Source organism: Trachemys scripta, chromosome 3 (genome assembly GCF_013100865.1).
Source record: "Trachemys scripta elegans isolate TJP31775 chromosome 3, CAS_Tse_1.0, whole genome shotgun sequence".
Lineage (NCBI taxonomy): Eukaryota > Metazoa > Chordata > Testudines > Emydidae > Trachemys > Trachemys scripta.
Window position 1 is genome coordinate 188,274,407 of NC_048300.1, and position 26,818 is coordinate 188,301,224.

Consider the following 26,818-nt stretch of genomic DNA (forward strand, 5'->3'; position numbering starts at 1 on the left):
ATCATGCTGTATTTCTTTATAGACTGTTATCTGATTAAAGTTCCATTGATTCATAATTTATGTTAAAGTGTTGTTATTATTATCAGTATAGTTATTAGAACGGTTACTCCAATCAAATCAATTACATGTAGAGGTTTACGCAGCATAGGAATACTGGAACAGACTAGTGCTAACTTGATTAGATGCATCCCCTGCTCCTAGCAGTGGCCTTCATCTCTTCCCCTCTTTTCATATCTCAGCTGAAAAATATCTTTCTTCAATTGCTGGCCCACTCTGCTATTATTTATGGCATTGTGTTATTAACTCTGTAAAGCATTTCAGGATGCTGTTTGTGTACCAAATAAAGTTGTATTGTACAGCAATGAAGTTAAGGGATCGCTGAGATCTGTGAACTGTTATATATATATATATATATATATATATACACACACACACATATACACACACACATGGCCACGGCTGTCCCTCCTGCCAAGGCTGCTTCTGCGTCTACCATTTGGAGTCTCTATCTGGTTCTCCCCCCTCCCGCCCCGCCATACACACACACCCAGGTAGAGCATGGGGAGGAGAGGCACTTTCCTGTCATTTATGTCAACATGATCATGCATATTCATTGAATTAGAATATTAAGATATTTGCATGAAATCCCCAGATTTTGGAACCTCTTGCCTATATAGATAGGATAGATCATTAGATAGATCAGATAGATAGTATTGCAGGGTACCTCCTTCACCTCATCGGCCTCAGCATTTCTCCCTTCGGCAGTGGCAGGGCCTGGAGTAAATCGGTCTGACTCTGGAGGGTTTTTCCCTTCACTCTGGTTTTATTTTTCCTTATTTACATGGTAGGCCTCAGGGTAGGCCCAAGAAGTTCTCTTAAGCAAAAACAAAAAAATCCTGTCCCTGCCCCCTCTCCCTGGTGTTACCCTACTATGCTGGCTCCTCCTTGCCAGTCCTTCCCCCAAGCATCTGTTAACTCAGTTTCTTTCCGTATCGGGAGGAGAGACAGCCTTCCAGCAAGCCTTTCCTTTCTGGTGGTGCCACTACCCCATTGCAGCCTGTCTCTCATCTCTCCCCAGAAGGGATCGTAAGGTCACTGACTGCCTTTAACTGGCCTTAACCTGAGGTAACCTTTTTTCAGCTCAGAGGGAATAGGACCTTCACTATCCAAGGGCTGATATATTTGCCCTCCACCACTCTGTCTGTCAGGATTGACTTTGTCATGATAGATAGATCCACTACTTCTAGCCACTTCCCATTAATAGTCATATGTACAACCCACCACACAGACCATATGCTTTTTCTCTTAGGTCTCCTCTACACAGTTCTTTAATTCACACCAGAGGAGTGTCAATTTTAGTCCCCACTAGTGTGTCATGCACTAACTGACCTACGTGGACCCTCATGGCGCATACTGAAAGTTCCCACATTAACATAGGCCTGTCTGAAACAGGGCTAGGGTAATGCACACCAGAGAACTTTCGGTGCATGCCAGCAGGGTGCACACAAGCCAGTCAGCATGCAGCATGCTAGTGCAGACTACAATTAACCCCTCTGACGAGGACTAAAGCACCATGTAGACAAACACTTAGTATATGTTTCATACTCCAGATGTATCTGGGGTCTGTTAGTGTCTTTGACTAGCTCTCTCTGACTTTCCCTAGTTCAAAGGAATCTGAAGATGCTATTGTTTCACATTCTTTCCTCTGTTTTTCTTTTGAGTAGAGCGTGTATATTTCGCCTGAGCACAGGGTGTATTTTTCTTAAGCTCTTCTTTCTTGAGTTCCCAGTCTTCATCTGTCTGGTCCAGTTGAATTCCTTTCAATCCTGCCACCAAACGGTAGTCCCTGCACTCCACCTCAGCTCTACGGAAAAGAAAAAACGTTGCCATAACCATTGCACACTGCACAGTCAGACCACGCTTGTAGGACTGCTGTGGACTTTCCATGCAATGAAACAGACTAAAACATTGCAAACCGGTCATACACAAAAATTCAGTTAAAAATAACCAGCCAAAGTGTCTTCATTTCCCCTCTTTCTGCTATCGCTTATTATTTAGAACTAGAGATGGTTCAGAACCAAAACACCAGATCAGAACAGCAAGAAAATCTGAAGAAGTTTCAATCTGTGGCAGAGCTCTGACCTTGTCCCCGTGGGTCCTGTGCTTCTAGGCAGTTTATGCTAGCCTCAGTGGCTCTCTGTGACCCTCCATGTAGCCCTTCTCTCTCTAGGGCCAGGGTTAGAGTCTACTGAGCCCTTTTCATCATAGGCCAGCAAGGAGGTTGGTGAGAGAATTCCCACAGTCTCTGTTGTCCCTAGGGCTTGTTTTAGAACAGTTTAGCCTCCTGTCCTGACAGGGGCCTGATTTCCCCTCCCAGGAGGTGCTCCTGTACTGGTGGGAACCCGGGCCCGCCCTCTACTCCGGGTTCCGGCCCAGGGACCCTCATGGTAGCAGCTGTTGACAGCCAACCTTTCACTGCCAGAGTTGCTACATTTCCCTGGGCCACTTCCCCACAGCTCTCCTGCTTCTCCCTTCTTCACCCTTACCTTAGGGCTCCCTTATCAATAACTTGAGGGTGTCTTCATTAACCAGTCCTTCCGCTGCACTTCCTCTCCCCTGGCTCTCCTCTGCCTGACTGGAGTGAGCCCTTTTTATAGTATCAGCAGGGCCTTAATTAGAGTCAGGTGGTCACATTAGCTTAATGGCCTCACCTGACTCTTTGCAGGTTAATTGGAGTCAGGTGTTCTCATTAGCCTGGAGCAGCCCCTTCCGCTATTCTGCTGTACCCAACTGGTCTGGGTCTATCACAAATCCCAATCTATACTTTGCAGCTGGTGGTGTCTCTAAAGTGGTCTGAACCAAACCTGGAACCATAACAACCCTAAGCTTAATTTTGCATCCAAATCCAGATCTGAACTTGGCAACTCAAGCCCACTTCTTCTTAGAAATATATTGTTCTGCTTTATTCACTAATGCAACTCTGTATAGCATTCTGGGATACAGTTTGCATGGAAGATGCTATAAAAAATAAAGCTGTGTTGTAGAAGTTCAAATTTTAAACTAGAAAATTAAAGAAAAATTACCATGGTATGCTAGCAGGATCTCTGGCATTTCTTACATTTAGCTTTAGTGCACTGTCATGAACATCTGTCCTTCTACAAGACGATTTAAAAATTTATTTTATTTCTGTGCATGGCTCTTTGGATGAAAGTGCAGATATCCGTGAGTGACACTGATACTCATGAAGAGGATACTCTTGCCATGTACATTCCTCATTAATCAGGTGATTAATTAGGAAGAGAAACATATACACTTATTTTATTTTGTTTAACTATTCAAAGCTGTGTTTTCTGTATATGGGATGAAGACTCAGGGTAGTGCATATGTCAACCAGGGACAAAACTTCTGTACCTCTGCAAGAATGACAGCCAATAGTTGTAATGTTCAAAATGGAGATAAGGCTATTGTATCCAAGATAATTTTCCTGGTGATCACAATAACTGAGGCTACTGAAGGGCTACCTCTACCCTGCAGGAAGTATCCTTTAAGTTCCTGAGAGTTTAGACCTGATGGTTAAACCATTAATCCATCTTTAAGAAAAGGATTGATGATTTTCTATGGACAAAGCCTAGATACATAACAAAAAATTGAGAATAATAAGGGCCAGCTCCTGGCATTTGCTGATGATTGCAACTCCCGTTGATTTCAAGAGATACTGTGGATTCTGGACACCATTCTGGATGAGGCCCCATCAGGGTTGACAGAAGACAGCTTGACCATGAAGGGGCCTCCTAGAACAGCAACTGTGGCTTCAACATTAAGCACTCTGAAAATGAGATGGAAACACACTAGAGAGCCAGGTTCTCAGCTTCCTTGCACCTTGGTTAGCCATCGGCACCAGTGCAAAATTCGTGTAACAGAACCCAAGATGGGGAATTTCTGCTGCAGACCAAAACTGATGTAAATTGTGTTTTCGTTGTTCCAGAACAAACTCCAAGCCTCTGACACAAACAGTGTTTTTAACTCTGTATACAACTCTCCACGTGACACGCAAATATCTGGGAGTGACACAGACCCTCAGTAACCGAATACACCTCACATTTACATGCCTAGTATAGCAGGAACAATTCCATTTAAGTATACATATTAAGCCATGTTTTGCATGCGTGACATACAGAGAGAAGGGCAGTGGATCTGTTGCCCAGATTCTAACAGAGCGCTGCACGAAAACCTTTGACCTCTGGAACAGAACTTGTGTACATCTTAAACAATGGGAGGCAACAGTTGTACTGTTCCCAAAGCTGTAATTTCCCCCCATCCACTGTCAGTTTCTTGGCATTTCTAAGAGGTGAGGCAGTTATTGGCTTTTGGCTAAATTCATTGTGGCTGTCAAAAAAGAGAGGCCTGAACTCAGGTGAAAAGATCTTGACCATTCTGGGGATCTCCAGGCTTTGCTTCTTGTGCACAGCAATGCTAAGGGTTTTCTATACGGCTTTCTCTGCTAGCTTCTATCCTAGGACCAATGCATAACGAGCATTCACAGCTGTCAGCTGATTTCTAAGCTCTCCCGTCCTCTGGGCAGCCTGTTTATAGGTCTTTTACCATGTCAGAATTGCAGATTTCAGCCCCCTTTCTTCATCCACCTAAACCTGCAAATCTCCAAGCTGATAGCCTGGTGGCGCCTCATGTTTATGTTTTTCTCCTTAGTCAACAGCATCCCTTTCTTCTGTGACATCTACAAAATGCAATGTAATTATTCTGTGCCCAGTCTCTCAGAAAACAACACTATAAAAGACTTGATCTTGGAGACAAATTTGTTTTTCTTTTCCGTGGCATTGGATTTTCTGTGGCTTTTGCCACATTCATCATTTCTCCCCTCCTCTTCTTCTTCTCTCTCTGGAGTCACACCTGGCAGATGCAAAACAGGTAAGCCAGTTTCAGGAGCCCCCATTCAAGAAGTGAAAAGCATAAAGTCCTTCTGTGATGGGCTGTGGACCCCACACTGGCCCTGCAAGAGCTGGGTTAGGTCAGAAGGGCCCAATCAGCTAATTAGGCTGCAAACAGGGGAGCTTTAGGCTGGACACAGCTAACTAGAGAGAAGCTCACCTGCAAGGGACAGGTGCAGCTGATACAAAAGACCAGAAAACTGGAAGCAGAGGTTGCAGCGGGGGAAAGATGCAGTCACTCCCTGGGGGGAAGGGAGGAGTGTTTGGGTTGAGTTATTCCCAGGGAGGAGGGAGACTGGCAAATACAAAGGAGTGGGAAAGGCCAGGAGGTATGGAAGTAGCTTAGGAAAAGACAGCAAGGTTCAGGGAATGAGCTGGAACCCAGAGTAGAGGGTGGGCCCATGTTCCCCTGCCAGCCACTGTGGGAGTGATACTGTGAGGCGGTGAAGCAGAAGACTGCCTGAGATGGCTGGAGAGCAGGAACCTAAGGGGAAACCACACTAGTGACCTGGCCAGAGGGCTGAGTCAGGGAGAGAATGCTGTAGTTCCTGAGAGCAAGAGAGGGAGCAGAGGACAAACTGATGGGCTGTGAATTGGATAGAGTGACCAGACAGCAAGTGTGAAAAATGGGGGCGGGGGTGGGGGGTAATAGGCGCCCATAGAAGAAAAATCCCCAAATATCGGGACTGTCCCTATAAAATAGGGACATCTGGTCACCCTAGAATTGGAAAGTAAATTTCTCTTTTAAAATATGTATTTAATCAAAAATCTAGGCCTGTCTCTCACACCGGTGAAATGTAGCTGGTTCTCAGGACCTGCATTAAAATTGCCTGGGGTCTGCTTCAGCTGCCTGGCTGTCTCACGAAACTGGAGCTGAAGCTGCAATTGCTGTTGTCACCCCATACTCCAGCTTGAGAGGGTGGATGTCACATCACCAGAGAAGGCCTCGGCACTCGTCAGCTCCATTGTCTGTCCTTAATCACCAGCATGTGATCTAGCCCAAAGGGTTTTATTTTTAAAAACATTTTGTTTCAGAATTGTTTTTGCCATTGTAACATGTTTTATTTGTCTGAAGGCTCCTGGGTGTTACATGATATATTACTTTGCTTCATAACTCGTGTTAATGTGCTTTGACTATTAATAATGGTGTTGTTTATTAAAACTTTTACTCCAGTAAACTGAATTAAATACGGAGTGCCTGGCTTTCATTTACACTATGTCCCCTTTACACAACGCGGGGGTGGAAAGGGCATGTAGCAGTGTCCCTGCAGGGCCCTTCTGGCTCCGCCCCTGCTGGGCTGAGAAAGTCACACAGAGACCTTTTGGTGCAGTGTCCACCTGGTGCTTTTATTTATAGGCTGTGCTCCCACCACCTTTCCACCATACAAGTAGTCCCCTTCTTGCAGGCCACCGGCAGGAAAGAGAGGGCTAACTATCTCTCTCTGCTTCCCCTCACTGCCTTTCCTCTCCTGCCGTTTTCCTCTTTCCAGCTCCCCCCGGCTTCCTTCCCCTGGGACTCTTAGCCAGCCCCAGCCTGATGAGGCAGCAGCTGTTCAAGCTTCCCCAATCTGGGCCAGGTGGTCAGGGCCGGCTCCACCATTTTCGCCGCCCCAAGCAGCAATCAATCAATAAAAGCTGTGATCGGCGGCACTTCGGCGGGAGCTCTACCGCCGCTGCTTCATCCTTTGGCGGCAGGTCCTTCCCTCCTAGCGGGACTGAGGGACCCGCCGCCGAAGAGCCAGACATGCCGCCCCTTTCCGTTGGCAGCCCCAAGCACCTGCTTGCTGCGCTGGTGCCTGGAGCCGGCCCTGCAGGGGGTCTACCCAGCTCCAATTAGGGTGACCAGATGTCCTGATTTTATTGGGACAGTCCTGCTTTTTGGGTCTTTTTCTTATACACGCTCTTATTATTCCCCACCCCCTGTCCCGATTTTTCACACTTGCTGTCTGGTCACCCTAGTGCCAATTCACTTCTCTTAATTGGAGCTGGAGTGAGAGAGGGTTGGCTGAGCAGTTTTCTGCTTAGCACCCTGTCACAGGGCCCTTAGTGTACCTGAAAATCAGAGCAGAAAGTTTGGCAGCTAGTTTCACAACATGGAACCTGCACTATTGGAACAGACCAGCGGTCTGAGACAGCCAGATACATATCCTCCCTTTAGTAATGGTGTCACTGGCTCTTCATCTCATTCTGGGATACAATTTGGGTGAAACCAGCTATTCCACATACAGTTGTATTGTATCTTTGAGATCTAACTAAGCTAGTAAAGCCAAAGAAAATTTTTTGTTCAGATCCCGGTTAGAATCATGGCCCATTTCCAGCAGCTAGTATAAATTGGCATAATTCCATTGAAGTCAACACTAATTTTCACCAGCTGAGCATCTGACCTCCTGTTCTAGAAGAGCTTACATAAAATTTGCATGTGCATAATTTGCACATGCGGTTACCACAGTTCCACAAGCAAACACAAATGGTCAACATACCAAACATACAGATGGCCCATTGGGTCAGTTGAGTGTGGAAATCACATGTGTAATTCTAAATGATAGCTTTTAACAGCGTAAAAAAATTGTATTCCAAAGGTGAGAAACAGTGAAAACTTTCAGCATTACATAATAGTATGCTGACTTGACAATCTGGCTAAATTTTGAATGGGTACATTTTTGTTTGAATATTAAGCATGAAAAAATTAAGGATATGTGCTCTAATTTCATAGTTACATATAATTAGTGCAGTGGTGGTGATGTACATGTTTCTTTAATGTATTATTTTTCGCCTGCGATTAGAAGTAGAACCGTTTTTTATTCTGGATAAAGAATTTCTTTGATTTATCCTTTCTTTTGCAAATTATTTGTGAACCAATCCTGATTTCTATGAGAGTAACTGTTATTTCGAAGTATTAACCAGTTAGCTTGGATGAACAGTGTTCTGCCAAAGGGCTGTTCACTTTACCTATTCAGTGTTCATTCTGTGCAATTGGTCACCTAAGTCACACAATTCTTCCAGCTTCCTCAATGGATGTCTGAGGCTTTTAAAAAATAAAACCAACAACTGGTGAAGAGCGAATGACAAATAGTCCTCTTTATGCACAAATACCCCATTTTTGCACGTGAATATGGGTAGTCATATGAGGAACAACCAATCCCCCCAAATATCTGTGGGAACATAATCCCAATGGCATGAATGTTTGTGAAGAGTGAGGAAAAAGGGGCCTGGCAACCCATTCAGAATTCAAAGACTTGCTAGTGAGAAGCCTTACGGATGCAATGGTAAATGCCAGAGATAATTATGAGACAATAGAGCTGGTTGAAACATTTTCCACAAAATGCTTTTTCATCGGAAATGTGGAAAGACATGAAACTTCGAAATCTCAAACGTCTTTGCAGAATTAAATTGTCACTCTCTGGCCAGCTCCGCACGAGTTAACTCTCCCTTCTACCTTCCAAGGCAGCAGCTGGGATTTCTTGGGTTTAGACCCAGAAAGCAGGAACTGGTTTGTGTAAATTGGACTGCCTAGAGTATTCTATCTTGTTTTGGAAAAGAAACATAAAAACCTCACAGTCCTACTATTCACTCACAAGAAAACTGTGTAGCAGTGACTGCACCAATTGAAGAAAGCTGGTTACACTGTTTTCTATTTCTCCCATCACAGAATCAGGATACAGCTGTAGCTCATCACCCTAGAAGTGAGAACTACGGATATGTCTACTGTGTCAGCTGATGCGGGCTCAGGCTGTGGGGCTATAAAATTGCAGTGCAGACATTTGGACTCAGGCAGGAAACCAGGCTTTGGGACCCTCCCTCTCCTGGGATCCCAGACTGTGGGCTCCAGCCCAAGCCTGGACATCTACACTGCAATTTAATTGCCCCACAAGCCCGCATCAGCTGAGACAGGCCAGCTGCAGATGTTTTATTGTAGTGGAGACATACCCGTAGTTTTTTGAAGACCTCAGCTCCCCTGTAAGCACCACTGTGAAGCGGCCAGATTTTCACAAGGGCTCAGTACCCAGGAGCTCCTGTTTATTCTCTCTTGAAAATCTGGCCACTTCATATCGGAGCTTAAATAGTCACAGAACATTTAAAATTCAAGCCACTTATTTATGTGCCTTAAGGGGAGCTCCTGGGTACTTAACTCTTTAGGCAGGGCCGGCTCCAGGCACCAGCTTCTCAAGCAGGTGCTTGGAGCGGCCGCTCCGGAGAGGGGCGGCACGTCCAGGTATTCAGCGGCAATTCGGCAGACGGTCCCTCACTCCGCCTGAGAACGAAGGACCTCACACCAAATTGCCACCGCAGATCCCGATCGCGTTTTTTTTGTTGTTGTTTTTTTGTTTTGGCTGCTTGGGGCGGCCAAAACCCTGGAGCCGGCCCTGTCTTTAGGAAACCTGGACCTATAGCCAGAATACTTTGAAAAAATGGAAAACGATGAAGTGCTGTTCAGTGGCAGAAAGCCACTTAAGATAATTGGCTCAGTGGATTCACTGAAATCAACAAAGGTCTTTCCATTTGCTCACTCCTGTGCAGAAACCCAGCAGAAGGCCTAAGCACATTTATATGCCACTTAAACCCTAGGGTTTGCACAGGATTAGATTGAAATGCAAGTCGTGCATAGGCCATTGCGCTGGCCCTCTATAGGAGTGAATTTCACCTTCACTGGCTTCCACTTCATTTACTGCAGCTGTGTGCAGAATTCTGTCACTACTTACATTTCTAAGAACTTCACGCAGTCTTTGTGTCCGTAGATTTCTGCAATCCTTTTCGGAGTGTCCCCATAGAGATCTGCTGCATCGATGGCGGCATGCAAAAAATGAAGAGTCCTTAGCACACCTAGTCTTCCTGACTCAGCCGCAAAATGAGCTGGAGTCCAACCCACGTCCGTTCTCAAGCAAAGGCGAGCGCCATGCTGCACAAGTAGCTTTACCATCTCCGATTGCCCTTGTAGATATGCAGAAAACACAGGGAGGAAAAAAATGGTTCAAAGGTGAAATATTCAAGACGTTCTATCAACTCTATGGCAGTGTACAGAATCTGAGTCCAGGGACAACAAGCACGGCAGTGACGTCACCAGGAACTCTGGTTCCAACACACACAAACCTCTACCACTTGTGCTGATGCTCTGCTAGCTGAACTAGGGTTAGATCTTATAACCTCTGTAGACAAAAATAGCCACCATCAGCTGATTGGGTCTGACCTTCCATCCAGACAATGGTACTGAGGTTCATATCCACACATGTGGTATACGGTATATTACATACTCCCTCTAGTTAAACAGAGCTTGTCCTCGAGCATCTGGGCTACAGGAATTCAAATCTCAGCAGCTGGACGACATCCACTATGAATGCAGTGACAAGTATACGAGCGTCAGCTGGGGCGACCATGGTTTATGGCTGTGGATTGGTCGTTGCTGCGTTTCCAGCACTTGCAAATCTGAGTTTTGTGATTTTCTTTTTAGGGCATGGATATTTTTTTTAAATCTTTAGGGACTCACACCAGCATAATTAAAATCGATATTTTGAATACCTTTTTAAAAATAACCAGATCCCCAGTCTCTTTGTCCAGACCTCATGGCCTGGGAGCAGGGCCGGCTCAGGCTTTTTTGCAGCCCCAAGCGGCAAAGGGGAAAAAAACCCGCTGCTGCTTCATTCCTCGGCGGCAATTCGGCGGCGGGTCCTTCGGTCCGAGAGGGACTGAGGGACCCGCCGCTGAAGACCCAGACGTGCCGCCCCTTCCCATTGGCCGCCCCAAGCACTTGCTACCTTCGCTGGTGCCTGGAGCCAGCCCTGCCTGGGAGATGGATAAGCCAATCAGGGTACATCTACACAGCAAAAAAACCCTCAGCAAAGCATCTCAGGGTATCTCTACACAGGGATAAATGACCCATGGCACTGTCATGGCTGGCCTGGGTCAGCTGTGAGGCTAAACATAGCAGTGCAGACAATCAGAATCAGGCTGGAGCCTGGGCTCTGGAACCAGTGAGGAGCGAGGGTCTTGGAGTCCATGCTCCAGCCGAAGCCCAACCAACTGCACTGCTCTGTTTAACCCCACAGCACAAGCCCTGGGAGCCCGAGTCAGTTGATCTCAGCTCTGAGATTCGCTGATGCATTTTTTTTTTCTGCTGTGTAAACGTACCCTTTGAGACTTACCTTGTTCTATGGCCTTACCCGGAAATACACACACATTTTTGATCAGCCCAGTATAACAAACACTGCAGCACAGATAAGTAAAACACCAAGTTCAGAATTCACCCACAATAGCCCTTAGATACCATCTCTGTGCCATGTTAACTTGCCTCCCAGTCGGGACCCTGCTCATCTGCAGAATATTTAACCACAGACCATTGTATTGTAGTCATTAACTCTTTATATTTCACTGAGCCTTCATCCATCCCAGGTGACATTAGTCAATCACAGAAAAACTACATCTCTCAGCAATATCCTGTTCAGCAGTGATCATGGGAAGAAAGAAACTGCAGAGAGTTTCACTCAATTCCTAGAGTGCCCTAATGGCTGACCAGAAAGCAGTGCAGATAGATCAGTGTTTCTCAAACTGGGGTTGCCGCCTGTGTAGGCAAAGCCCCTGGCGGGCCGGGCCGGTTTGTTTACCTGCCCCGTCCGCAGGTCCGGCCCATCGCAGCTCCCACTGGCCGCGGTTCGCTGCTCCGGGCCAATGGGGGCTGCTGGAAGCAGCATGGGCTGAGGGACGTATTGGCCGCCGCTTCCAGCAGCTCCCATTGGCCTGCAGCGGTGAACCGCAGCCAGTGGGAGCCGCGATCGGCCGGACCTGAGGATGGGGCAAGTAAACAAACCGGCCCAGCCCGCCAGGGGCTTTCCCTACACAAGCGGCGACCCCAGCTTGAGAAACACTGAGATAGATCCTACACAAAGACAGACAAGCGAGAAGAAGAGAAAAAAGAGAAATGGAGAGGAGACAGGGTACTGAAAGACAATGAGGAAGGCAAAAAGACATTGGAGACAGGTTATGGGGGACAGAAGTGCAAGTCTGCGAAGCCTAGCAAATATGGCTCTAGCACAGAAATAAATACTTAGGTCCTTACTTGTTATTCCATTGATTCCAAAGGGAGTTTTGGCAGGCTGAAGCCTGAGTAAGAACAGAGTAAAGACTTCAGGATTTGACTCACAGATTTTTTTTTAGTTTGGGGAGGGAGGGAGGCTTGGGTGGGAGTTGGAAAGACATAGATTTTTCTGTGCAAAAACCTGTCCTTCCAGCTTGTTCTCAGCTTTGTATTCCATCCACGCTTACACATGATTTCTTTCCCTGAAATGCTGAGGGAGAGGGAGAAAACCTGGCTGAGTTCGGATATGAATACAAACCACAGCCCTGGGCTGCACAGAGTGTGAAACTCTTCATCCAGGTCAGTGAAAAATATTGAGGGAAATGTACATTTTATATTTATGTTTAATGCTTTGAAGAGCCGGATGTAGGGTGTTTAGATTTTGTGTGCTGGTTGCGGGGGGTTAGCATTTTGTGTACTATTGTGATACAATACAATACACAATGGACCGGAGCCGCTATGGAAGTCAATGGAGCTATGCCAGTTTACATTAGCTGAGAACCGGCCCAATATCAATAACTTAACCCAGACCTTTTATACCCAACTATCAGTAACCTGACACAGGGATATATCACTTTGTTTCCCACCCTTCCAAACTCATATATTTCATTTAACCCTTTATCACTTGTCCTCCTCAGCTACCCCCAATCCCAGGGTTTCATATTCTAACGTAGGTCCCAATCCTGCAGAGTGCCCTTAATCCCGGCTGAAGCTAATGGGAGTTGAGAGCACTAGGTAACTGCAGGAGACGCTCAGCAACTTGCAGGATCAGGCCCTTAGAATGTAAGCGTAATGCTGATGCTCCAGGTTGGGTCATCAGCAGCAGGGATCAGACCTCTGGATCTTAACACATAAGGCTGTACTGCCTGAGCTAAAAGATGCCGCTCTCTGAGCCAAGGATGTAGCAGGCTCACCAGGTTCTAGCTGGTCTAGCCACCACTAGAGGGGAACAGAGTGCCACGCTAAGTAGGCATCACTTACGTAAACTAGAAATGGCACTGATCTGCCTCTGCCAGCTGGCACGCTCTGCACATCATGTGTAAGGCTCTTAGGCAGGTAATTAGGGAGTTAACAACAGAGATAAAACTCATGACATGTCTTACAAAGGGATATCACATTAACTGGGATCGAAGGTGCTTCGAGCAACCCTAACTCGGCACTGCTTTTGTGCCGTGTATTTTTAGTGCACGCCAATTAATGTAAGTTTGATCGTATCCCCCTTGCATAAGTCTCTGTTGGCACTTCCCTAAGCTTCCTAACTTTTATAAGGGTTAATCCTTATATGTGATCCAAGGGCCAATGAAGTCAAGGGAACCCTTTTTTCCTGGATTTCAAAGGGCTTTAGATCAGGCCCATAGCCCCCGCAGCAAAGTAATTATTTGTTCTGAATGTGTAATATTTAATTTCATTCCATCTGGGAACGACATCTCAGGGGAAAGTCCAGCGGCAATGAAAAATGAATTAATAATGATTGAAACAATAAAAGTCACCAGATAAGGTAAGAATTTCTTTGTCCTTCTAGAGGATCATCAAGGATCTCAAAGCTTTTTACAAATGTTCATGCATTATAATGCAGCTCTACCGCAAAGGATGGCAAAGTGATTCGAATGGTATTGAAATGGTCTGTTTCTTGTGTCTCAATGCCCTGTAGACTACATGTACTTGGTGAATAAATGTGTTCAGGGTTTAAGCCAATCTCTAACTATGAGAGATCAGCATGAGACAAATGTGGGGGGCAGATTATCCCACATCTGCCTACTGTGAGGTTCTTTCACCTTCCTCTGAAGCATCTGGTACCAGTCACTGTCAGAGACAGGGTACTGGACTAGATGGACTTTAGGTCTAACCCTGTCTGGTGATTTCAGTTCCTATGCAAGTAAAAAGATGTTTGTTTCCCCCCTAATTAATTGACCTGTAAATTCAACCTGGGATCTGAGGGTCAAGCTGGATTCTTTCCTTCTCATGCACTGTCACCTGTTGTAAAGATTCTGCAGGCTAAATTAAGCTCTCAGTGACTCCCATACAAACCATTTTCTTTTAAAATTAAGTTCTTAGTTACATCCGCAGAGTTCCACCCACTGCCTTCTAGAGGTCATACCTGGTTGGACCTCAATAAATAGTTCTGATGCTAAAACACAAAACGTCAGGTGCAGGCAGGATCTGGTCCTGCATTGCTGATTTGAAAAATTCAACACTAAAAATAAAAGTGGGAGGATTTAAAATCACTGTGTAGTTACTGTGTTCAATCTGTTTTTCCTAAATGCCCATTGTGTCTACACATTGATTCCCCTTTCACACAGGTGTAAATCAGGAATAACTCTACTCAAGTCAATGCAGCTATTCCAGTGTGAAATCAAAGTGAGGGAAGAAACAGGGCCCTTGTATTGTACACAGTGTGTAAAAATTACACATTATCCCTTTAAAATAATCATACTTTATATAGACAAGAAATGATCATCTGGGGTCCATTTCCACAAGTTCTTTTACAGGCAAAATTCCCTTTTAATTTCAATATTTTGTCTGTTTGGGCAAGGACAGAAGAATCAGAACCTCTCAGTGTAATTATCGGTACGCTGCATAACTCCATTAACAGCCTGCACAGCAGTGGTGCTAGAACAATTTGTATCGCGGGGGTGCTGAGAGCCATTGAACCAAACTGTAAACCCTGTATGTGATGGAAACTACTTCAAGCTAGGGGGTGCGGCAGCACCCCCAACATCCCTAGTTCCAGCACCTATGCTGCATAGTGCAGCACTATCTTCTATAACTTCAATGTCAGCCTCTACATGGGCTACTGAGTACACAGCCCTCTTACCTTTAGCAGAAGCCCAGTGTAATGGTGTCCTGTCATTCCAGTCCGTATCTTTGTAATTCACATCACAAAGCCCTTTTTTCAGAAGCTCATTCACTAAATCATAATCGCCCAGAGCTACAGCTTCATGAAGCTCTGTCATGTTGCACAGTTCTGACAACGCCTGGTACAAGAACAACAAAACAACAACTTCGTGCAAATGCTTTATATAGCAGTTTTCAGTAACTGTGGCTCAGAAAGCCTCTGCCCAACAGACAATTTGAATGGATTAGGCAGTGTCCACACTGAAAATTCAGACATTAACCATCTGTAGCAAGATTTTATCGAAGGCCAAAACAAGAAAGGCAGAGAGACAAAAAGAAAGGAAGAAAATTAACATCCACAGTTAATTGAACTTAAACCAATCACTGATTACAGTCTGCTGGTGATGTTTGCTAGGTATTTAGTCTCTGAGTTCAGGGAAATCTGTTACAAAGTGCAACTCAGTATATAAAGAAAACCACAAATAAAACCATAGTGCATTTCTCAAAGATGTCGCTGAATCTCTGCCAGCTCACAACACACATTGGCCTCCAAGTCTGTTGTTACTTATTTACCATGGAAACTGGCTCCTCCCTTGTTAAAGCTGCAGGCTTATTATACAGATTTGTTTTTGTTTTTGTTTTAAAGAAAAGATGTTACTGCTCAGATATCTCCCATGTTATTCTGGGCAGATCTTGACACACCACACTGCTTATAAAAAAATATAATGCTGTTCTCCCCCAGCGGCACGCTCTGCATTTGTGCAAGAGCCTTGAGGCTATTCCACAGCACAGGCACTATCCTATGAATCCAACTGGGTGTGAGGCCTGTGCAATGTGTGTTATCACACTTTGGGTCCCCCATTGTGTTAGGAGATCACTTGAGTGGCTGCTTTGCTGACAAATTACGAGCACCCCCAGAAAACAAAACTAGCTCTTCTAGGAACCAGGGGCGGCTCCAGGCACCAGTGCACCAAGCGCATGCCTGGGGTGGCAAGCCGTGGGGGGTGGCCTGCTGGTCGCTGTGGGGGCGGCAGTCAGGCTGCCTTCGGTCGCATGCCTGCGAGAGATCTGCCAGTCCCGTGGCTTCAGCGGCAATTTGGCGGCGGGGATGCCGATGGCGTGGCACCGGCGGACCTCCCGCAGGCATGCCGCTGAATCTGCGTGACCAGCGGACTGCCCGCAGGCGCGCCACCGAAAGCCGCCTGACTAATGTGCTTGGGGCGGCAAAAACCGCCCCTGCTAGGAACACGGGGTATTTCCTCCAGTGATGTACTCAGCTGGAAGGATCATGGCTAAGGAAAGCTCTCCCTTCTTCCAAGTGCAGAATGCAGTACTCATCTCTTACCAAACAGGGGAGCTAGGAGCCGGGCTTGGGAGATTGATGCAGGTTTTACTATAATAGATGCACAGGGTCTACAAGCATAGCGCAAGCAGAAGGGGTAAAGGGATCATCTCTTTTAATGCAAAGGGTGCCATTCACCCCTCCTGGCACAAAGCCTCAAGAGGGAGAAGAGCCAGTTGAGCTGAGTGAGGCAGCTGGTCCAAGCAGGCACAGAAAGAAGACAGGCTGGACAGCTCAGATACGTGTATCAACCCCACCCTCCCCCATCTCCTCCACACACACACTTCACAGAGCAAAGCTGGTGGGGAGGAAACCAGTCAGTGTGGGACAGACCAAGGCAGTGGGGCGTGAGATAACAGGGGGATGTAAGTTGAAAAGTGGGAGATGAGTTTTCAGGGGATCTCTGACATCAGCCCAGGAAAGAATTGTTGGCCAAAGTGTCCAATTCATTCAGCACCGTTGTGCATGGACCACCCCTCTGCTGGGAGGGAGCACACACACTCCTCCACAGCCGTAGAAGGATTGGTTCCACGGTCAGAGAACAGACAGAAGGCGCTAACTAGCAGGCCCTTTCAGAGGTCCTGAGAGGCCCGGGCCACTTCCAGTTTTGGAAGCCCCTAGTCATCATAAAAATAAAAAATGACGACACATGAAAACAAAATAAGGCACCAAAAAAAAGAGTGAGCCATAATTTGAATATTTTTTTATTTAACAAATGCTTTTCTGGCTTTTTTCTGTGCAAATGCACTCATCATTGAGGAAAAATCTAGCTTTCGTATAGTGTCACAGTTGCTATTAAGCATGGCGAGCCCATTCAAATGCTCTTGTCCCATAGTTAAACAGTGATAGTTCTTTACCTGCTTTAACACGTTGAAGGTGCATTCACCTCAAGCCACCTCAAGCAGGCAAACTGACAAAAATATGCAGTGCAATTGTGATATTAGGAAACACCCCAGAGCATCCAAGTTCAAGTATTTCTTGAAGCAATTCCTTTGGCTTGCAATCCAATTTAAAGTTCATGGAATGTATTTGTTTGAGGAAGATGACCTTATCACTGAGATCTTTTGAGATTTCTTTGTTATACTGTTGCTGAAATTGTTCAGCTGCAGAAAGTAGATCGTCATTGCTCAGTCTGTTGAACTGCCAAAGAAAACCAAAAAGGGTACAAATTAGTTGCAGTGACTGAATCTGACATGTAAGACCTGATTGAATAGAGTCAATGATGACAAGGAAGACATTGGCCCTATAATGCTGCTCAGCATCGGATTCAGTAGGTAAGTTGCGATTGGTGGAGAACTCGGATGAAATGCCAATATTTTGTGCTACTAATTTGGACTCAGGATCGCATCCCATTGTTCACAAATCTGTTGAATGTCATTGATAAGACTTTCAGTGTTATTCCTCTCAACATCAAGTGTAACATTGCATGCTTCAATTACCAGATTAGTTTGGTGGATCATTGTAAGTACCTTCATCCACAAAGATGACATCAGAATGCATTGAAATTTGGACATGTGCTTCTGAATAGACTGAAGTTCAGTTCGAGTCCGTGCAGTGAGATTGAGAGATTCACGCTCATTTAAAGCCTTTCTCACTGAATTCAAATGCTGTGCAACTGGTTGAACACCATCAATCCATCTAGTTTTGGACAGGAAGATATTGCTTCAGATTTCCCACCTTTGTGGACTGCTACTGAAGGGATTGTACATTTGCTGAACAGTTCCAAAGTAAGTCATTCCTCCTTGCATGATTCAGCACAGTGAACACCTACAAGTGTGCGGTTTCCACAGCTGGAGAAAATAGAGTTTGAATTATGCTCAAGCAGAACTGCTTGTACACCTTTGTACTTCCCAGTCATATTAGATCCATTGTCATAGGCTTCACCAATGCAAACTTGAAAATCTAACTTAAAACCTTCTAGAATTGCTAGTACTCAGGCAGCAATTTCCTTTCCAGTTTTTCTTGTGAAATTATCAAACAAAATAAACCATTCTTCAGTTGAAAATTGTGACCTGTCTACAATCTTAACATATCGAATAACCACAGTAGTCTATTCCTCGTGAGAACAATCTGGAGTGGCATCAACAATGATTGAAAAATACTTGGCATCTCGAATCTCATCAAGAATTGTTGTTTGTACGAATGACCCACATAGCTCAATAAACTCGTTGTGTATGCATGTGGAGAGATAATGGATTTGCATGCACTTTTGACTCTCTTGTGATTCTTGAACACGTTTAACAGGCTCTGATAAAAGTGAGTCATATTTGCTGAGGAGCTCAACTATGCCTAGAAAGTTTCCATTTGCACGATCACCAATACGTTGACTGAACCAAAGAAAGCCAATCCCTGCTCAGAAAGAAAAAGGATGACGTTCAGGATGCGTTCAAGAAGTTTTTTCCAGTTATTAGTTTCTGTAGAGTAAATTCTCAACTGAACTTTCAGCTGATGCTGCCCTACTGGCTGATTTCCATGCAACGTAGTTTTCTTTGTGTGACGTTGAACTCTCATGTGATGGTATTCGCTCTTTCAACTTCCTCCAACCTCTGTTTATGCTCCATCCTGATTGATGAGAGTGAACTGATGCATTTGCAACACTTTTGCTCAAAATGAAGCAGGGTGCACAGTACAGAGATTGTACTCCAGCATAGCCAGTCTCTAGTGCAGGTCTCACCATTTAGAAGAGTTTTGTCAGCAGACAAGTAGGGAAAGCAGGATTATCAGCATCTCATGGAATGTTACTTGGAATTTCAAAACAATTAATTTGAAGAAAAGATTGCATTTGGGCAGCATTGCTCTTGTCAATAATTCCAATGTCAGTTACAGTCAAACCTGTAATACTCATGAATTGCTCTTGCTGCGTAAGAGCTACATCTTCCTGTTGCTGTTGAGTTTCTTGATCGTACACAGGATCTTCTGCTGTATCTGTTACTGTTGGCATATCTCCTTCTTGACTACTGTCCTCATGTTCAGGTATTGGCATTGACATATCACCTGTTGCAGTTGCAGAGTTTTCATTATCAGGAGCATTGTTTGTTGGGTAAGGTGTGTTTTCCAGTGGTTTGAGAAATGAAGTTATTGGCTTTGAGCTCTTAGCTGCAGCTTCACTCAGTTGTTTTCGCCGTCTCTTGCTTGCTCCCCTTTCAAATCTCCTCTTCATAGTGATCTATCTGGTCAATCTGTCGCCTATCCACACTTGAAATATTCTGCTGTAAATAAGTAGCTTATCTACCCTTGAAATCGTCTACTGTACACAATGTACACAAATGCTGAATGGTACACAAATGCTGAAAAGCCTTAAAAAGAAGAAATACTAATTAAGAACACAAAATGAAACAGTCAGACAGATTATTAACCTTATCACTGAATCAAAACTCAAGCACGCAAGGTATAATATAACAGGCTGAACTGAAGACAAAGGGATGTCATATATATAGTAAACACAGACATGGATATAGACCGAGGGATATTGTCCAAAAATTTCAATCGTGTGTCCTCATGAAACTCACTATACAAGATTGTCTTCACAAATTTTCACCTTGAATCTGAGCCTATAGACTATGAAAGCCTATGATGATGGCCAAGCTACCAAGCTAGGACTCAACCAACCAATCAGCCACCTCTTTTAGCTACCATCTGAAGATAATAATGAGGAATTCTCACACATAAATAATTCCTTAGTCAACTAGACGTAAAACTATAAAGACACTAAAATGTAACAGTTCTCTACATTTCAACACGCACTTGATCCAGCACCAGCCACTAGTAGTGGTTTGTTTATATAATCAGCTGATCTGACAGGACACCTTCATGACAGTCTAATCTTGTGCCATCAGAACCGATATATTTTTTATTAATATTTCTGAACATTTTTAACTCTTTAATATGGAAAAATCTATATCAGTTAACAAAAAAAATTATGTCTTTTACCAGACCATATTTCTTGTTTGCTTAAATTTGCAACTCTAAGCTGAGAGAGTGTGTCACATTTTGGTCTGATATGGATGCACATAAAAACAAGTTGTGAAACTTATCAAATGCCAAAAAATTAACAAGTGTCTAAATTTGAGGCCCACTTTGAGCTTGAGGCCCAGGCCAAATGGCCCTCCTGGCCCCACCTCTGATTGGCCCTGCTAATTAGAGAGATGAGGTGGGTGAGGTAATATCTTTTATAGGCGAATGGCTTTTCTGATAACAATCCTATGAACACTTTCACAGCTCAGCTGAGCTTTGCGCCAACTGAAAGGGACAGAGAAAAGATGACAGGGTAAAACCAAAGTCAACAAGATTAGGTCCCAAATCCCCACCTCACCCTTGCCTTGTGACCCCCGTGGGCCATATGGGGGGCTTTGTATTGGGGGGGGGTTCTCAGCTCACTGCCCCCCCAACTGCCATGGGAGGGTTACCCAGCTGTTCACATCTGGCCAGAGCATCTGGAATCTTAGGTCCCAGCCCTGGAGTGGTGGAGGTGCAGGGGGGAAATCAGGTCTGGGAGCATCTTGGAGGGTCTCTGGGTCACGACATGCCATCAAGGTTTACAAATGGGTCCTGAGCTCAAAAAGATTGAGAACCACTTCTCTAATGGCCCTTGCTGTCTTCTGTCTTTCAGAAGCCACCAGAACCCTGTCAGAGTACTGTGTATTTATGTAGCTAGGCTGCGCATGTTGTAGAAAGTGAGTCAACACAATTATTTGGACTCCACTACGTCCATGTGGTTCCTTCATATGATGTATGGTGCCTCAGTTTCCCCATATATAAAATGGGGATAATGATACTGACTGCCTTTGTAAAACATTCTGAAAACTACTGATGAAAAGTGCTAGATAAGATCTAAGTGTTTATTAAGCACAACAGAGACAATGAGTGCATCTAAATAAAGTCATATGTTGTTGCCATAAGAAGTCACAAAAATTTCACTGGTTTCAGGGTTTCTGCAGCATGGATGTCACATGTATTGTATGCCCCTCCCCCACCTCTCCAACCCTGCTGTTGTCCTTGCTGAACCTGTTTCTTGAATAAACACATGTCTCCAGGGCTGACCTTTTACCGACCTTAAATTCTACCATACAAACTATATGCTCTGTTGGATCCAACCCTCATTTAGGAGGACAGCTGGTCAAAAAACAGGGGCAGAGGGGGAAGCCTGAAAATGTTCACAAATTTCATTCCCATTTTCAACCAAAAATGTCATTTGGATTTCAGCCAGCTTTCTGTCCAGTTCACACCTAGTGATATTCACACATGCACTGGGCAGCCGCATCCTCTCCCACCCTCGAGGGAAGCAGTCTCTGAGATCTGTGAAGTTCACTCTGCGGAGCTCCCACTCTCCCCTTCTCACGTGCCACACCCCCTGGCTTGAAGTGGTTTCCCTCATATGCAGGGTTTACAGTTCGAGTCAATGACTCTCAGCACCCCCATGATACAAATTGTTTCAGCATCCCTGCAGCTGAGAGCAGAATTTGGCTCAAAGTCACTGCCACAAGGAGCTTTCAGTGTCAGAGCTAGATCCTACTCATGTGTGGTACAACACAGGGGTGCTGGAACAATTTGGGGGGGGGGTGTGCTGAGAGCCACTGAACCAAACTGTAAACCCTGTATATCAGAGGTTCTCAAACTTTGGTACGTGAACCACCAGTGGTCTGTGAGGTGGTCCGCGGATAGTTCCCTCTAAGGTGCGCACCTGGGAGGCTGCACACGAGAGAACGAAGGGCCACCCACCTAATTAGTGGAGCTGCACAGGTGTGGCTCCACTAATTAGGTGCCTGGACCCTGGAGAAGACGCACATGTAAGGTGAGGTGGTGGCCTTGAGGGGAATTGGGGGTAGGTGGGAGGGGGCAGTGGGGAGAGAAGAAGGGGTGGGGGGAATAAGGTGACCAGACAGCAAGGGTGAAAAATCAGGACAGGGTTTGGGAGGTAATAGGCACCTATATAAGACAAAACCCCAAATATCAGGACTGTCCCTATAAAATTGGGACATCTGGTCACCCTAGGGGGGAATTTGGGACATGCAGGGCAGCGGCGGCCAGAGAAAGAGGCGACTTTCCCCAGCTCCAGGGCTGTGGCTGCAGGGGTGAGACGGCCCTCCTTCCCAGCCTCAACTCTGTGGTGGGGAGAGACCCCTGCTCCTTCCCAGCCTCAGTTTGGGGGCTGCTGCGGCAGGGGAGAGAGGGAGAGACCCCCCCCCCTTCTTCCCAGCCTCAGTTAAGGAGCTGCCGCGGCGGGGGAGAGAGGGCACCTCCATCGCATTAGAAAGGTAACACTACTGATATTAAAATATGAGTTGTGTGCTTTTATTTGTAGAACAAAAAAATGTTAATTATTATGAAGTGTTTTTTAGATAGCGCTTTTATCCAAAGTGCTTTACTATAGTTAGCTAACGGTACAAACAACCGTTGGAAAGATCATTCAGTGGTCCACGGAGACCCTCAACAATTTTCAAGTGGTCTGTGAAAAAAAGTTTGAGACCCACTGCTGGACATGATGGAAACCACTTCAAGCCAGGGGTGTGGCAGCACCTATGCTCAGCTGCCAGGTGCAGTGGGGGCTGGTGGCAGCACTGGATCCCTTGTGATGATCTGTAAAACAGCCCCGGGGCTAAAGACCTGAGTCCCAGCCTCGCTGTGTGTCAGTGAGTCCCAGCCCCCGGGCTGTGCGCTGTTACACAACCGCCTGTAAACACACCGTGTCCTAATGGCGAGGCCCTTCATTGGCTTTCCAGGCCCGGGGGGACGCTGCACAGAAGGAAAAGCGCCCGCTCTGTAAGGCGGGTTGCAAGTCCCTCCCTCCTGTGGCGAGCACGGCAGAGTCCGACAGAAAGAGAAACAGCCCCAGAGCAGCAGCCGGCTAATGCTTTGGCTGCCTCGGGGATCCAGGCGGCTCCAGGACAGCGGCAGGCAGGCGCAGCTCCCCCGCGCCCGGGCAGACAGGAGAGCCGGGAGGCCGCTCCCCGGGGCCCCGCGCAGGAGGTAAGGGGCGTGGGAGAAGGAAGACAGAGAAAAAAGCTCCGGAGGGAGGAGGCTGCCAGAGGGGATCTATAAGGGGCTCTGTTCTAAGCCCAGTGTTTCTAGCTGCCGTCTTTCCTCCTCTTTCTCAGTCCAGCCTGTCCCAGGCTAGCACCTGCCCCACATCCCCCCCAGACTGTCATCTCCCCCTCTGCCCAGAGACTGAGTCTTATGCCAGCCCTCTCCACTCAGACAATCATCTCGCCTCCTTGCCACCCCCTGCTAGCGAGAGCGGCATGTCCCCCAGCTCCTCACCCCCCCCGATGCCCCCCAGACTGGCATTCCCCCCCACACACACACACAGATGGGCATCTTGCTACATCCCACAGGGCTAGTCCAGTCCAGAAGTTACAAATCAGGAGCGTTTTGCAGTGTGATTAACTGGGGCTTCTGGGTTCAGTGTGCCATCATCTCCCTCTCAGCTACCCCAATTTTTTGTGCCATACCTGCCGGGGGAGGGGAGAGTCCTTCCTGTTGGACTGGGAGAGCGAATAGGTGGCATGGTTTGTATCTGGTGTATATATGGAGGGAGTTGGAGGAAGAGTGGATGAAGGCGTCCCGGAGCCGCGGGAAACTACTTTGTTCTGGGGTGTATAAAGAGGGAGCTAGCCTGGGAATCCAGGGGACTTTACATTGTCACCAAAACTTTGCACAAAGCAGCTTGTACCGTACCCGACATGGCCCTGGCATGTGAGCAGTTTACATGCAGTTACTGAGGGAGCAACTGTAGGTAGAAACAGCAGCGACTGTATCAGCTGGATTTACAGCAGTTATAATATTATTTGTATTACTATAGTGCCTATGAACGTCATTCACGGATCAGGACCCCATTGTGCTAGGCACTGTACAAACACAGAACAAAAAGACAAGCTTCCAATCTAAGTGCCAGACAAGAGACAGCAGAAGGATTAGTTAGAATCGATTAGTCTTGTTATAGTTGGTATGGCAACACCCATTTTTTCATGTTCTCTGTGTATAGGTATCTTCACTAGGTACCATGCATAAGGTGCCTTAGAAATACTAGAGTCAATGTGTTAGATTAGATCGGTATCTCACCAGCCTCTCTACAAGCTGCCAGTTGGGTATTTTTCTAGTAAAGACCAAGAGGCATTAATGTAAGGAACCCTTGTGCCAAAGGAGGAGTTATATTTTGCTACAACTGTAAAGAAAGAGTGAGGGGCAGAAACTGCTTCCGAGGGGTAGAAAGATGCTTTCCAAGTAAATGCACCCAACTGGGAGTTACACGTTTAATTCCTGCATTTGGCAAAGATTTACAATATGACCCTGGGCAAGTCACAGCCTTTCGGAGTCCCATTTTCCCATCTGTACAATGGGGATACAAATCTGACATCAGGAATCAAAATACTCAAAAACCAGTGGGAGAACACTTTAACCTGTCTGGTCATTCAGTGACAGACCTGCGGGTGGCTATATTACAACAGAAAAACTTCAAAAACAGACTCCAAAGAGAGACTGGTGAGCTAGAATTGATATGCAAACTAGACACAATCAACTCCGGTTTGAATAAGGACTGGGAATGGCTGAGCCATTACAAACATTGACTCTATCTCCCCTTGTAAGTACTCTCACACCTATTATCAAACTGTCTGTACTGGCCTAGCTTGATTATCACTTCAAAAGTTTTTTTTCCCTTAATTAATTGGCCTCTCAGAGTTGGTAAGACAACTCCCACCTGTTTATGCTCTCTGTATGTGTGTATATATATCTCCTCAATATATGTTCCATTCTATATGCATCCGAAGAAGTGGGCTGTAGTCCACGAAAGCTTATGCTCTAATAAATTTGTTAGTCTCTAAGGTGCCACAAGTACTCCTGTTCTTCTTTTTGCGGATACAGACTAACACGGCTGTTACTCTGAAACATTACTTCTTTGCTTTTCCTTGTGGAGTTTGATGCTACAGTGATGGCAGCTAAAGACGTACTCAGGCTTAATTTAGTCACTTTGTGTAAGATGCTTTCAAACGTCAGCTAGAAGTTGCTATAGAAGTGCAAAGTCTACCAGACTTGGTGCCCAGAGCAGCCCTTTCGTATTTCGCTCAGTTGTGCATGGCCCCCGCAGTACAAAAGCCTTTGGCTTAAGGATATTCTCTGTCCTCAGGCTCCTTCAGTCTGATTCACCACTCATCCATGAGTAAATATTTAATCTGACTAAACTCTTCCTCCCTCTCAGCCTTCCTAATAGTACAACATGCTGAGCAGAGGTTATGGACAGGGCCAAGGTCAGAAAAACTGACAGTTTGATTAAAGAGATTAACTTTCCAATCCTACCACCATAAAGTGTGAGAGGTTTCCAATTACTGGAGCGGGAAGGGGCTGCTCACAAGTTAATTTGCATGGACGTCACTTACCTTAGCCCCACATTTACCTTTATCTTTCATACATGCAATCCTAACTCAGCCCCGACATTAGCAGTGCTGACTCATGCCATGCTGTAATAAATATGCACGCATTCTTATACACTGTTTCAAAATGAAATTCTTGTTTCCAGCTTCCTTCGCTGCGGCTGTTTTGCATTCTACATTTTAGGTGGGTCATACACTTTAAAGATCTCAGGAACTGGGGAACTCATTCATTTGTGTAACAGACTTTGGAGCAAGTTAATGTTGTGCATGGGCCAGTCACAGACACTAAATTGCATTGCACCACTGTAGCCTATGTTTATAAACTTCCTTGTGGTCAGTCACTCACTGACATTGATGATTGTCCATAACAGACTGAGTAGCTGGCATACATCATAAAAATGAACAGGCAAGGGACTGTCTAATGATAATCATCTAGGGCCTGATCCTGCTGCTCTGACATTGGTGTAATTCTCACTGGAACCTATGGGAGTTTTACATCTGAGAGAACTGCAAGATGAGGCCTGAAGTAGCCAAGTGAGACCAGACCCTCATCTGATTCAGCTTCACTGATCAGTGCTGATTCACTCTAGCTCGGACCGGGAAAAGCTGCCTATGGCACCTGGGATTCCCAGGCGGTCACCCATCCAAGTACTAGCCAGGCCTGGGATGGTTTACCTTCCGAGATCGGACGGGATCGGGGGCGTTCGGTCCGGTATGGCCGTCTGATTCACTCTAGCTTTGGATCTAACTCTTGGGAGTTTAGAAATGAATAGTTACCTTCGTGTATGGTCTAGATAATACTCAGTCCTGCCTTGAGTGCAGGGGACTGGACTAGATGACCTCTCGAGGTCCCTTCCAGTTCTATGATTCTATGTCTTGAGTACAGAAAGGAGAGGCCTCCCTGACTTCTCTCTGCTCCTTTCCGAGGGGCTCTTGTGACCATTTCCCTGAGGCCCTCCATACGGGTGGCAGTGGTTTGCCACCAGTGAAATTGCAAGAGTGGTTAACATGGAAAATGATGTGATAAGCAGCACTCTGGTTCCTCCTGTGTCTGATGCCAATTGACATTCCTCCCCACTTTGCCCCAGCTCTCTCCTTTCTGCACTTACTCCACCAATTCCTCTTCTTGCCTGATGCTCTGCTGCATGACATTTAGCTGCAGACATGTTGCCCTATATTATACATCTGTACACTCACTACTCCTCCTGATTTCAGGCCCACATATAATAGTGGGGAGAACAGGCTTGCAACAGAGCATTAAACT

At 45.8% G+C, this 26,818-nt stretch overlaps 2 protein-coding genes and 1 pseudogene across 4 annotated transcripts in view; 1 reads left to right on the plus strand and 2 right to left on the minus strand.

Moving 5' to 3' along the window:
* Positions 1-752: 752 nt before the first annotated feature.
* Positions 753-15,356, minus strand: ANKRD66 (ankyrin repeat domain 66). Its single transcript, XM_034766639.1, has 3 exons — positions 14,828-15,356; positions 9,647-9,875; positions 753-1,864 (listed from the first exon to the last, which is right to left on the minus strand). The coding sequence occupies exons 1-3, from the start codon at positions 14,964-14,966 to the stop codon at positions 1,684-1,686; spliced, it is 549 nt and encodes a 182-aa protein (XP_034622530.1). The 5' UTR covers positions 14,967-15,356; the 3' UTR covers positions 753-1,683.
* PLA2G7 (phospholipase A2 group VII) overlaps positions 12,274-26,818 on the plus strand; it is a 40,511-nt gene continuing 25,966 nt past the window's right edge. Inside the window, exon 1 of one of the 3 annotated variants that reach the window (XM_034766635.1) lies at positions 12,274-12,312. The gene's annotated coding sequence lies outside the window, so the exon portion shown is untranslated. Of the gene's footprint in view, positions 12,313-22,842; positions 23,156-26,818 lie in introns of those variants that run through there. The other 2 variants (XM_034766633.1, XM_034766637.1) reach the window with 2 other exon arrangements.
* LOC117875657 lies at positions 26,162-26,280 on the minus strand (annotated as a pseudogene).